General features: G+C 34.3%; 1 protein-coding gene across 1 annotated transcript; it reads right to left on the bottom strand.

The window, feature by feature from the left end:
• Window positions 1-10,818: 10,818 nt before the first annotated feature.
• LOC100616906 (olfactory receptor 4S1-like) lies at window positions 10,819-11,993 on the bottom strand. Its single transcript, XM_007497640.3, has one exon. It carries the CDS (start codon window positions 11,902-11,904, stop codon window positions 10,975-10,977), a length of 930 nt encoding a protein of 309 aa, XP_007497702.3. The 5' UTR covers window positions 11,905-11,993; the 3' UTR covers window positions 10,819-10,974.
• Between the last annotated feature and the right edge of the window lie 519 nt (window positions 11,994-12,512).

Below are 12,512 nucleotides of genomic sequence, written 5' to 3' on the forward strand. Positions count from 1 at the left end.
TTAAGACCCTGACATATGAGAATCAGTTGAAGGAAATGAGGCTGCTTCCTCTATAACAGAGATGATTTAAGCAGGTCACCAGTACTGTTTTAGAAAGGCAACAACAGGAGTTTCACTAAATAGTTTTGACACTAACCTTACAATGATTGCATTGTCTTGTCCTGAGGGTCACAGAGCCTGACAAAATGTCAGCTTATTTTTATCCAAACTGGAATTAAATAAGAATCCTTTCTTGGGGCAGGAAGGTGGTTGGACCCACAGACAGGAAGAACAGAGATTGAATTTAGTCTCAACAATTTATTGGCTATGTAACCCTGGGCTCATTTCTTAACTCTTAAACTATGCTTACCTCAGTTTCCTCAACTCTAAAATGGAGATTAAAAAATAATAACTATTCTGAAGGTTTGTTTTGAAGATCAAATGAGAAAATATTTTTAAATACTTAGCATAGCGTTTGGCATGAAGCAAGCATTTCATGAATGCTTGTTTCCTTGCTTCCTTCTACATCTCCAGCAAGTTCTAATCTTGGCTAGTGAGGTGAAGAGGGTCGGCTATTTGCTGGAAGTCACACAGCTAAAAAATATCAAATTTGGGATTGGAACACAAAAGTCTTGATCTTAAATCCAAAAGGCTTTCCAATACACTTGGAAGCTTAGAAAGTGAGTTGTATAGGAGATTTTAAAGGGCGTTTTGTTCCATATGTTCACTTTACAATTAAGTAAACTGTGGTCCAGAAAATGTAAGTGACGTACCCTACCTCCCCATCAAATAATAGAGTTAATATTTAACAGAGCCAGGACCAGAAATCAAACCTCTTGATTCTCAGTTTAGTTTGCTGCCTCTATATCACTTTAAAAAAAGAAAGCTGAAGGGAGGGACAAAAAGGGAGAAAGAAAGAAAGAAAGAAAGAAAAGAAAGAAAGAAAGAAAGAAAGAAAGAAAGAAAGAAAGAAAGAAAGAAAGAAAGAAAGAAAGAAAGAAAGAAAGAAAGAAAGAAAGAAAGAAAGAAAGAAAGAAAGAAAGAAAGAAAGAAAGAAAGAAAGAAAGAAAGAAAGAAAGAAAGAAAGAAAGAAAGAAAGAAAGAAAGAAGGAAGGAAGGAAGGAAGGAAGGAAGGAAGGAAGGAAGGAAGGAAGGAAGGAAGGAAGGAAGAAAGAAATATATTTTTCAATAACAATATTTGAAACAATAAAAAGTAAAAATCATATATTATTTGTTAGGATAAGAAAAAAGATTAATTTCTACATTTGATAAATAAATACCTCTATGTGGGGAAAGTGTGGAACTAATAGAAGATTAACATGAAGTACCTGTTACTGAGAACAGTCCATACTCTTAATTAATCTGCTTCACATAGTCACTCCTCTGAACCCAAGTGCTGGCATTTGTGTTCTCAAGCTCAACTCCAAGGATCCAGGTAAACTCTCGGCTGTACTGGCTTCAGGCAGCTTGTCATTTGTCCTTTTCTGTGACTAGACAAAGGGGGAGGGCATGCTCTGTTACCAGCAGAGCCAACATCCAGCTGGCCATCTCTCCCTTCTCTCACTGGAACTCCTGCTACCTTTACACAAGAACATATTGCATCAAATTGATTCTCTCAGGACCGAATGTAGCCACTGGCTCTGAAGCTTTCACAGGGACTGCTAACCTCCCCAGTCAGAATTATTTGCCAAGTAGACCATTTCATTTGACAATGAGGGATAAGATAAAATTCTGTCCCTGTCAGATCTTCAGTATTCTCCTTTGAGCCATGTTTAAAACATCAATGATTTGAAATAAAATTCTTATATCATGTGCAATATTATATTATACAATATTATAAATATTTTTAGTTTTAAAATTTTATTTTTTATTTTAAATTTTTAAAAATATGTTCCAATTCTCTCCCTCTGATCCTTCTGACACCCATTGAGAAGGCAAGAAATATGTCAATTATACATGTGAAATTATACAAAATATATATATACATATCAGCCATATCAACCAAAACAGCAAGAAAAATTAAGTGAGAAAACTATATGTCAATTTTATCTCAGAGTTCATTAGCTATTTCTTTAGAGGAAAAGATAATTTTTTTATCATTTTGTCCTTTGGAAATTTTATGGATCATTGTACTGACCAGAGTATCTAACTCTTTCAGAGTTAATTATCGTTATAATATTGCTGTCACTGGTCTCTTTGCATCAGTTTTAATGGTCTTTTCATGTTTTGTTTCATTTCTCTGAAACCATTTCCCTCATTATTTCTTATCCTACAATAGTACTCTATTAGAATCATATGCAAATTATTGACTCATTCTTCAAATGAAGGTCATCTCCTCAATTTCTAATTCTTTGTCTTCACAAAACGAGTTGACTAGAAATACTTTTCCTTTTTCTTTGATTTCATTGGTTTTGGGACCTGGTTGATGTTAATGGATCCAAGGACATTTTTTTGCCATTCAGGTAGAGTTCCAAATTTTTCTTTAAAATGGTTGGACAGGAGGCAGCTGGGTTGCTCAGTTGAGCCAGGCCTAGAGACAGGAGATTCTAGGTTCTAATCTGGCCTCAGTCACTTCCCTGATGTGTGAACCTGGGCAAGTCACTTAACTCCCATTGTCTAGCCTTTACCACTTTTCTGCCTTGGAACCAATATTGGTTCCAAGATGGAAGATAAGGGTTAAAAAATGGTTGAACAACTTCTCATTATCAACATTTCATCAGTATACTTATTTTGTCTCATTCCTTCCATTATTTGTCATTTGTGACAGGTGTCCATTGGTATCTCAGAGTTCTTATGACTTATATTTGTCTCCCCAGGAGTAATTTACACCATTTTTTCCCCTATGACAATAGATAGCTTTGATGTTTTCTTCTGAAAAATTGCCTGTTCATATTCCTTGGCAATTAATCAACTGAAGAATGGTTATTATTTTATAAATTTAATTTAGTTCCCTATATACTAGGAAAAAAGAGATCTTTATCAGATAAATATACTCTATTTTTTATATTATTTCACTGTCTTTGGTACCTTTTATTCCTGATTATCATTTTTTTTTCTGATAAGCCTGAGTTTCAAGCATTTGCCATTACTTCTCTGCATTTCCCCTTCAATATAAAAGTTCTTTCTTGTGCACCTCTTATATGTAAGATAATTTTCTTATTCTACTTCTCCTTTTTCCCTTCTCCAAGTGCATCCCTCTTCATCCTTTTTTTTCAAATCATCTAAACAAAACTCTCACATCCATATCCTGTCTCTGCTTACTTCTATCTGCCTTAACAATAATAAGATTCTTAGCAATTACATGTATGCTCTTCCCACTTACAAATGTAAAAAAAGTTCAACCCTATTAAGTCCTTTATTATTTATCTTTCAAATTTACTTGCTTATGCTTCTCTTGAGTCATGTATTTGAATGTCAAATTTTCTATTCACCTTTGTTCTTTGTTCTTTTCATCAGAAATACTTGAAAGTTCTCTATTTAAATAAATATCCTCCCTCCACCCCCCCATTTTACTCGGTTTCTTTGCTAAGTTTCTTAGAAACTGAAGGAATGTCCATCAGTTGACTCTTTTGATTTCTGGAACATCATATTCCAAGCACTCCTTTCCTTTAACAAGGAAGCCACTAATACTTTTGTGTTCTTGACTGTGGTGGCTTCACAATATTTGAGTGATTTCTTTCTGGTTGTTTACAATCCAATTCTTTGCCAACACAAGGAGAGTTCAAAATGATTTATTTTGAAACATATACATAATTTTTTTTTTCCTTTTCCCCTGGTCTCCTTGGGAAATAGGCTGGGTCTATGGATATACACATGTAACAAACAAAAAGGCCAAGCACCAGCCCAGTGAGTCAGTCTGTTGAAGAGCAGAAATAAAGAGACCTCTCTCCTTCTGGAGCTCCCATTTTAAACAGCACTAGCTCCTCCCTCCATGGAGACATCACATGGCAAGGCTGATGCTCACACTGATGGCAGAGGTTCCCAGGCCTTTTGACTTGACTTTACACTTTAACACCCACCGTTGGGATGCTGCCGGTTGGAGATATTTTTCTTCACACAAACAATTTTTAACTCTCTGATTATAATTACAATTTGTTCTCCAAAATGACTTAATCTGTTCACATTTGCACTAATAGTGTATTAGTTTCCCCACTTTTCCAGATGCCTACAAAATTGTGTATTTTCCCTTTTTGAAATTTTATCCAGTCTGGTGGGTGTGAGATTATATGTCAAAATTGTTTTTAGTTTACATTTCCCTATTCAGTGGTGATGTAGAACATTTTGTATATATCTAAATATGGTTTTGATTTCTGCATCTGAGAACTGTCAGTTCATATATTTTGTCCATTTATCTTTTGGGGGGATGGTTTTTATTCTTATCAATTTGACAAATTCTCTCTATATTTTAGATGGGTTGTTTATCTGAGAAACTGGAAATGCTTTCCTTAGTTTTCTGTTTCCCTTCTAATCTTGGCAATATTTATTTTGTTTGTACAAAGATTTTCCAATTTAATGTACTGAAAAATTTTTATTTTATATCTCACAAAGCTCTTCATATCTTGTTGACTCATAAATTCCTCTCCCATTCATTCTGATAGGTAATATATTGTCTTCTTTGAATTAGCTTTTATTATCCCCTTTTATATTTAGATTGTGTAATCCTTTTGATCTTTTAGTGAATAACATAAGATATCTAGTTTCTATACCTACTTTCTGATAAACTATTTTCCAGTTGTTCCAGAAATTTTTACCCAATACTGATTTCTGTCCCAATAGCCTGGATCTATATTTTTATCAAATACGAGGTTACTATAATATTGTGTATTTCTCTTCTCTTCTTCTGATGATTAGCCACTATCAGATAGTTTTTGATAATTAATACCTTACAAGACAATTTAAAATTTAGGATTACAAGGCTTCCTTAACATTTTTTAAAAATTCCTTTGCTATTGATATTTTGTTCTTCCAAATGAATTCGGTTATTTTTTTTCTACCTTGAGAAGATAATTTGCTTGGTAACTTACAATTTTAAAAAATGATGCCAAGATGAAATGCACAAGAATATCATTATGAGGTATTGATATTCTTGTGCATTTCATCTTGGCATCATTTTTTGGTGGTGACTGATGAATTCAGTTGAAAGATGCATCTCTTTTTTATTTTTTTGTTGATTTTAGCATTGAATCTATGGAGTTAGTTCTATTTTTATTTTTGACAGGAATTTTTAAGTGTGTAGCAATCTCCTGCCCTACTCTACCATATTCTCATAATCTATATGAAATTGGTGATGAGTTTTACAAATTATAGAATAAATATTCTTCTTTTTATCTCCATCAGCCTTTTCCTCATTTGTTTTGTCATCAACTTTCCCTCCATTCATAGTTATGAGGGGCAAATACTTCCTTGATCTTCTAATTTATTTATGATATTGCCTTTTGTAGCTTAGCCATATAATCATTTGGAGATTATCTTGGTATTTGCAGAGCCTTTCATTATCTAGTTAAAGAACCCAAGGCTCTAAGAAGTTCCTAGTCCAAGGTCATATGAATTGAAAGACATAAAATGAAGATTCAAGGCCAAAGAGATAAATAATCCAATCAATATTTGAACTATCAAAGTTTAATAGATTTTTGGCTTTCTGAATTCTGCTCACTATCTACATTGTGATTTCACCCTGAATCTTTAAATAGTGTCTGGAACCTCCAACCTAGAGCATCCTCTCAAATCTCCAGCTTCCTTCTCCCATTAACTAGCTTCTCCTGGTCTCCACTTCTGATCTTCAGAAGGTAATTTTGTTTTCTGTGTTTTTTTTCAATCTGAAATAAAGGATATATCATTAAAATGAGGCTATGGGATAATAACAGAATTTAACTTGATTCATAAAGTGAGGTATTTTGTATTTAGACTTGAATTTTAAATAGCTATGGCCCTGTGGGTTAGTAAGAGACCAGCAAGAAGATGTGGACCAGACTTGATTACTTCATTCTGCAACTTGCTGTATGGTGGTGGAGTCAAATACACCTTGCTATTACTGAATCCTTTTTTCTGCAATGTGAAGATTTAGGACATGCTGACCATCTTCAAATACTAAATGGACTGTCATATAGAAGTGAGATTAAGCTTTTTTGCATTGTGATAATTAAAATTTTTAGAAAACTCCATTCTGGATAAGAAAAAATAAATTTATTAATAAGGATAGCAATAACCAATAAATTAATGATTCATTATTTTCTTGGGGATCACAGATAATTCATCCAGAGTCTTGAATCATTTGAATATACTTCTGATAGCTCATTACACAGTCCTCTCCTAGATAATCTCAGACACTTCTAATTAGAAGATACCTTATAAGGATGTAGGCTAATATTTTCTAGTCACTTAATTCCCCTCATGATGGTGGGGATAAGTCACGAACCTGGTCACAGAATTCCAATATTCTTCTGGATCTAGATGTAGAAATCAATTTAAATATGGTTATGTTCGACATTCAATTTTCATCCTAATTGAGGAAATAAAATAAAATATCCTGCTGCCTCTGGACATGTTTGGTTGCAGCCAGATTTATTTAACAGAAAGGATGAATTTTAGATTCTGAATCTTAGTTATCCCAATTTTAGAAATTGCTTTTGGGAAGTGAATGTGAGGACATTCCTATGATTATCAAGACAAAGTAGTAAAGAAAGGACTTGAAAAATATGTTACAGAGCAATATTAGAAACTAATTAATACAGTATTGAGAATATATATGCTCACTGTATCTCTAGAAGGCACAGTGATGAACATCGCAAATTATAGAAAATGCAATTTTAAGCATAAAGACAAAAGAAAATGGTTTTAGAGTTACAGACGATGTTAAAACCAGAAATTTGAATCCAGGAATTCTCAACTCATTTCCCCATTGGTAGATGATATAGTAGTCATTCCTGTGAGTCTTGAGAGTTGGAGTAGAGTCAGTCAGTGTCTCTACCTATGTGACTGTAGGCCACATTTTATAGTTGTGAGAACACTGAGACAGGAAAGCTGAGCCCAACTTCTAGTTCTGATACTTGCTTGATCCAGCATTGAGCCTCAAAAAGCCTCTGTTTCTTCAAGCATAGCAATCACATTGCCTAGATGACAAAGCTGTTAATGAGGAAAGCATTCAATAGACTTTAATCTACTATCTGAATATGAACCGTTTTGAGGACACACCAAAGAATAATGGGAAGAACTTGGTATTCAGGATCAATAGACGGAGGTTTGAACTCCATCTCTGCTATTTATTAGTTGTATAGTATTGATCAAGTAAAAAATATCATTTCTTTATCTGTAGTATGGAGCTAACATCAATTATTTTACTTTCTTTTAGTTTTTTTTTTTTTGTGAAAACCAAGTAGGTTAATGTCTGTTGCAAATAGTAAAGGGTTGTATAAATGTGTTACTATACTGTAAAGCATTAGACATCTTAGATGTAATCTTAACAAAAACATTTCAGACCTTGTAAGGAACCCAAAATATAGAATGTTGGAAAAGTATTTTAAAATATAACAAGTTGTTGGAGCTGGATACATCTAGCTTAGAATTCAGTACATATAATGAGGGATATATGAAATTAGAATCTGTTACCCCAAAAACTATGATTCCCAGAACCCCACTCACTTCCTGTAATTATGTGCTGACATAGCCAGGATATAAATTGGGCAGAGTTCTGTGTCTAGTCCTCTTTTCCTTCCTGTCATCAGCTTTGTGGAGTGGACATTTTGAGCAGGTAGAAAACTTAGTCACATGGTTCTATTTTGTCAGATAATAAACTTTAAAAATATAATACTTGAATTATTGGATATTAATTTAACTCTTATAGCTGAGATCTTAGAAAATATATTTAGAACATAAGGGCAGCTTATGGATAGATTTTGAGATTTGGAGTCAGAAGGACTTGAGTGCTAATACTGTCTATTGCACATATTAGCTCTATAACCAGGTTAAATTCCCTCCAACCTTTCTTTGCCTCTATTTCCTCATCCATAAACGAGGGGCATTAATTACTTTACGAGTTTGCTACAAGAAACAATGAGTTAACTTAGGAAGCCCTTTATAAATCTTAAAAGCATTATATAAATGTCAGATATTATAATCATCCTCATTCTCATTATTATCTCAGAATGTCAATGCTAAAACAAGTTTGGTGTAACTGGTAATATATTCTGCTTTGTATTCCTATTACACTACTCCTTCCTTTTTTGTTGTAGAACAGTCCAGATCTTGACAAGGATAATAGCATATCTTGTTGCATTTTAAAATTAAGATGACCTGAGAAATAATAGTATGAATATGATTAATTTATTAATTAGAACAGCAGTAACCAATAAATTGGGACCGTGGCCTAGACATGCTAATGAGGAAATGGTTTAGATGTCATATCAGTTCTTCCTAATTACTTCCTCCTTAGGAGATGGGAGGAATCCAGGCTTAGTATAAACAGCTGTGTGTGGTCTACAATATTTTGATTGAAACCACTGGAATTTGAGTGAAATGGGTGATAGGTGAAATTAGCAAGGAATTTTCACTTAAGGTAAATGGGTGGTTCCTGTGATTATAAAAATGGACAGAGGCAAATATTCTCTAAGTGTACATGAAAGGTGAAGTTACAAGGGTAAGGAAGAATTTAGACTCACAAGATGTTTGACAATATTTAAACCTATGGCAGTTTGAGTAAATCTTAAAAGAACAGAATTAAAATCAATTTTCAAATTTACAATCTCAAAATGTAAAATATTTTGGGAACTCATTTCTTATCTACTACTATAAAAACAGAATCTTATCTTCTAAGAATTATTATATATCACATATAATAACTTATAGTTCATAATATATATATTTATAAAGTTTCTCAGGGAATATTTTCCCCATACTTTATTAAAAAAGCAAAAAAATAGGAATAAGGTAAAGCCTAACTTTTAGCAAAATGATGAAGAACATCTCAAGTTCAATTTCAGTGCTCTATCCTTTTTATTCAGATTCTCCACCCCCTTCCACCTCAATGTCCCACATATTCCCAGTGCCCTCATGAGGCTCATGTGACTCTCTTGTTGGAGGAAAAGTGTTCAGTTACATTCATTGTTACAGTGATTTTATTTTAAAGGGAAAGGGGCTATTGTATTTCCATAGAAAATTGGATAAAGCAATGTCAAGCACAATAATCAACAAGCATTTATTTAGGGATTATCTTCTATGGACTAGAAATTGTACTAAAATCTGGGGATATAAAGAAAAAAATTAAAATGGCTCTTGTTCTCAAAGACTTTCCATCCTACTAGGGGAGAAAATATAGAAATACTATGAACTTACAAGATTGAAAGTAATCTCAGAAGGAAAGGGGAGAGAATGGAAAATTTTGCTGCAAAAAAGTAGGGCATGGAAAGGAACATAGAGGGGAAGAAAGTTTAAGAATAAAGGAAAGCTAGTCATGGAATTCAAGCACTTATAAAGATGTTGGTGGGGGTAAGAGGCAGGGTAAGGAGTAAAATGCTTTTTTCAAATCACACAATATGGATGTTCTTGGGTCATGTCTGATGCAAGCATGACAGGACTTCAGGTTTGATGTTGGGACAAATTTAGCTCTTTATCAATCATGGAACAATTAACAAAAGAATGTTTACTTAGCCCTAATATATCAAGAATATTAAACAAGAACACAATAGGACATATAATGGGTAGTTGTACCTCACTACCTGGATTCTAAACACATAAACATATCTGGATAAATAGAGCTAGATGTGGTTCTACATTTTCCAAGATGGAATGGCCTGGAAAAATGCCCAGGAAGTTTTAGGAAATTTCCTCAAGAGAAAGGAATATCTTGAGCATTGCCCTTTCTATCCTTCTCCCAAACAAGTTCTATTGTTGATGTAGTATTTTGGTGAAAATCCAGCCATATCCATGATTGGGGGTTGGAGGAGGGAGTTAATACTGGTATGCAGTGGTTATTGTTTTTATTTGCCTTAATTTATTCATTCATAAAATAGGAGTAGTGATATTTTACTACTTTAATCAGTGCTCATGAGGGAAATACATTACAAAGAGTTATGCTTTTTATACAGGTGAACTGTAATTATTATTAAAATGGTTGTTATTGTTTAGTCATTTTTCATCATGTCTGACTCTTTGTGACTCCATTTGGATTTTTCTTGGCAGATACAGGAATGGTTTGCTATTTCCTTCTCTGTCTCATTTTACAGAGGAGGAAACTGAGGCAAAATGATTGAGTTGAAAATGGTCAAATGTCTAGTTATTGTTGGAACCTAACTTTGAATTCAGAAAGAGGAGTATTCCTGGTACTTATCCACTACCAACTAGTTGTGCACATAGAAAATAATATGTATTGGTATATGAAAATGTTTTCAACTATTGACATTGATAATTAATAATAATTGTTTTTAAAATGTTGCACAGTATCCACAGAACTATTAATGCAGAATAAAGTATAGTCCCAAAATATGGAGAAGGAAAGTTATTAAATAAGTTCATATAATATTCAATTCAATTCAATAAAAGTTCAATAAGCAAGAGTAATGACCGTTTCCAAAATATGATATATCCTACCCATATTTAACTACTAATAAGTGAACATATTAAGTTATGTTATGATTTGATTAGAGACCAACTAGTGTCACTCATGAGGATGGTTGTATTTCTCTTCCCCAAGAACATTTGGATTTAGGAAGTGGGAATTATCACCCGAGAGCACACCAATTTATTTCTTTTTAATGCTTCTGGTTAACAAAACTAATCTAGACTAAAAAGGAAGTTTCAGTTATGGATCTGGTAACTGTTCTCTGCTAATTACGCTTTGCTATTGTAGACCTTGTCAAGTACCAATTTTAAGGAGCTATAAGCTATTCGAAGGCAGGGAACATGCATATTTAATGCCACTTCTGGTGTTACTGAGACTCTGGACATAACTGCTACTTAATACGTATATGGTAGCTATTAATTCTCTTTGCTAAATCACCTCAATTACTTTTCTCTTAAAATTACTTTTTGGCTCCACAGCTTCCTCACGGCTTTCTTTACCTCAGCATTTCTGAGGGTATATATGAGGGGATTTAGCATGGGAGGCATGACTGTATTAAATAAAGTGACCTGTTTATCTGCTGCAAGAGTGGTAGTTGGGCGAATGTACATATAGATGCAGGGGACAAAGAAAAGCAAAACAGCAACAACATGAGAGCCACATGTAGAGAGTGCCTTGCGCCTTCCCTCAGCTGACTGAGTTCTCAGAGTGAACAAGATGACAGAGTAGGAGATGACCAAGCAGAAGAAGGCAATCAGTGAGATCATGCCACTGTTGGCTACAACGATGAGCCCTACCACATAGGTGTCAGAGCAGGCAAGCTTCAGGAGTGGGTGGACATCACAGAAATAATGGTCTATCGCATTGGGTCCACAGAAGGGCAGCTGGACGGTAAGGAGAGTCTGAATGATGGAATGCAGAAATGCTCCAATCCAGAGTACCAATACCAAGGTCCGGCATACCCTGCGGTTCATGATGACTGTATAGTGCAAGGGGCGACAGATGGCCACATAGCGGTCGTAAGCCATGACAGTGAGCAGGTAGATCTCTGTACAACCAAAAAAATGCACGGCAAAGAGCTGAGTCATGCAGCCATGGAAAGAGATGGTTTTCCTCTCTATGAACAAGTCTGACATCATCTTTGGGGTGGTGGTGGAGGAGTAGCAGATATCAACAAAGGACAGATAACTAAGAAAGAAGTACATGGGGGAAGTGAGGTGACCACTGAAATTTACAGTGATCACAATGAGCAGATTCCCTACTATCGTCAGGATGTAGAGCATTAAAAAGAAACCAAAGGCAACTCGTTGCATCTTCCAACCTTGAAGAATTCCTAAGAAAACAAATTCTGTCACATTCCTTGGGTCTTCCATATATATTCTACCCTGCAGCTAAATATTGATCAAAACAAACACCTGCAAGAATAGCACAGGAAAAAAATGTCACTGAAGAGAATGAAAAGTCCACAGCATGTCATATGATCTACTAAGCTTTTACTAAGTGTCTGCTATGTGCAAAATATGCTCTATGAGTTGGGAAAACAATAAAAAAATTAACAATCTTCTTTCAAGTTGTTTACGTTCTGACTCTCTTGGTCCCAGATTCCTTATGTGTGATTCACGGAGTTGAATTAAATGACCTCTATATTCCCTTCTAGATCTAAATCAATGTTCCTACATTCCTGGGAAGGGAAGAAGACAGTTGTTTTAAATGATAATACACAATTATAATGCAAAATCCCATAATCTTATGAGACAGATTTGTATCTAACCAGAGGTAAAATTGGGAATTATACTTGCCTTTAATTGCCAATTACCCATATCACCTCATATGGAGATTGTCCTGCCTGATCATGATTAACCTTTCCAGATCAATTGAATGCTCCAATAAGTTGCTTTATCATAGCCTAAAATTTTCATGAAACTACGAATTGAGAAAAAGTCAAAATAACCTATAAGAATGTTAGTTTATATCTAAGTAA

This window comes from Monodelphis domestica, chromosome 6 (genome assembly GCF_027887165.1).
Source record: "Monodelphis domestica isolate mMonDom1 chromosome 6, mMonDom1.pri, whole genome shotgun sequence".
Taxonomy (NCBI): domain Eukaryota; kingdom Metazoa; phylum Chordata; class Mammalia; order Didelphimorphia; family Didelphidae; genus Monodelphis; species Monodelphis domestica.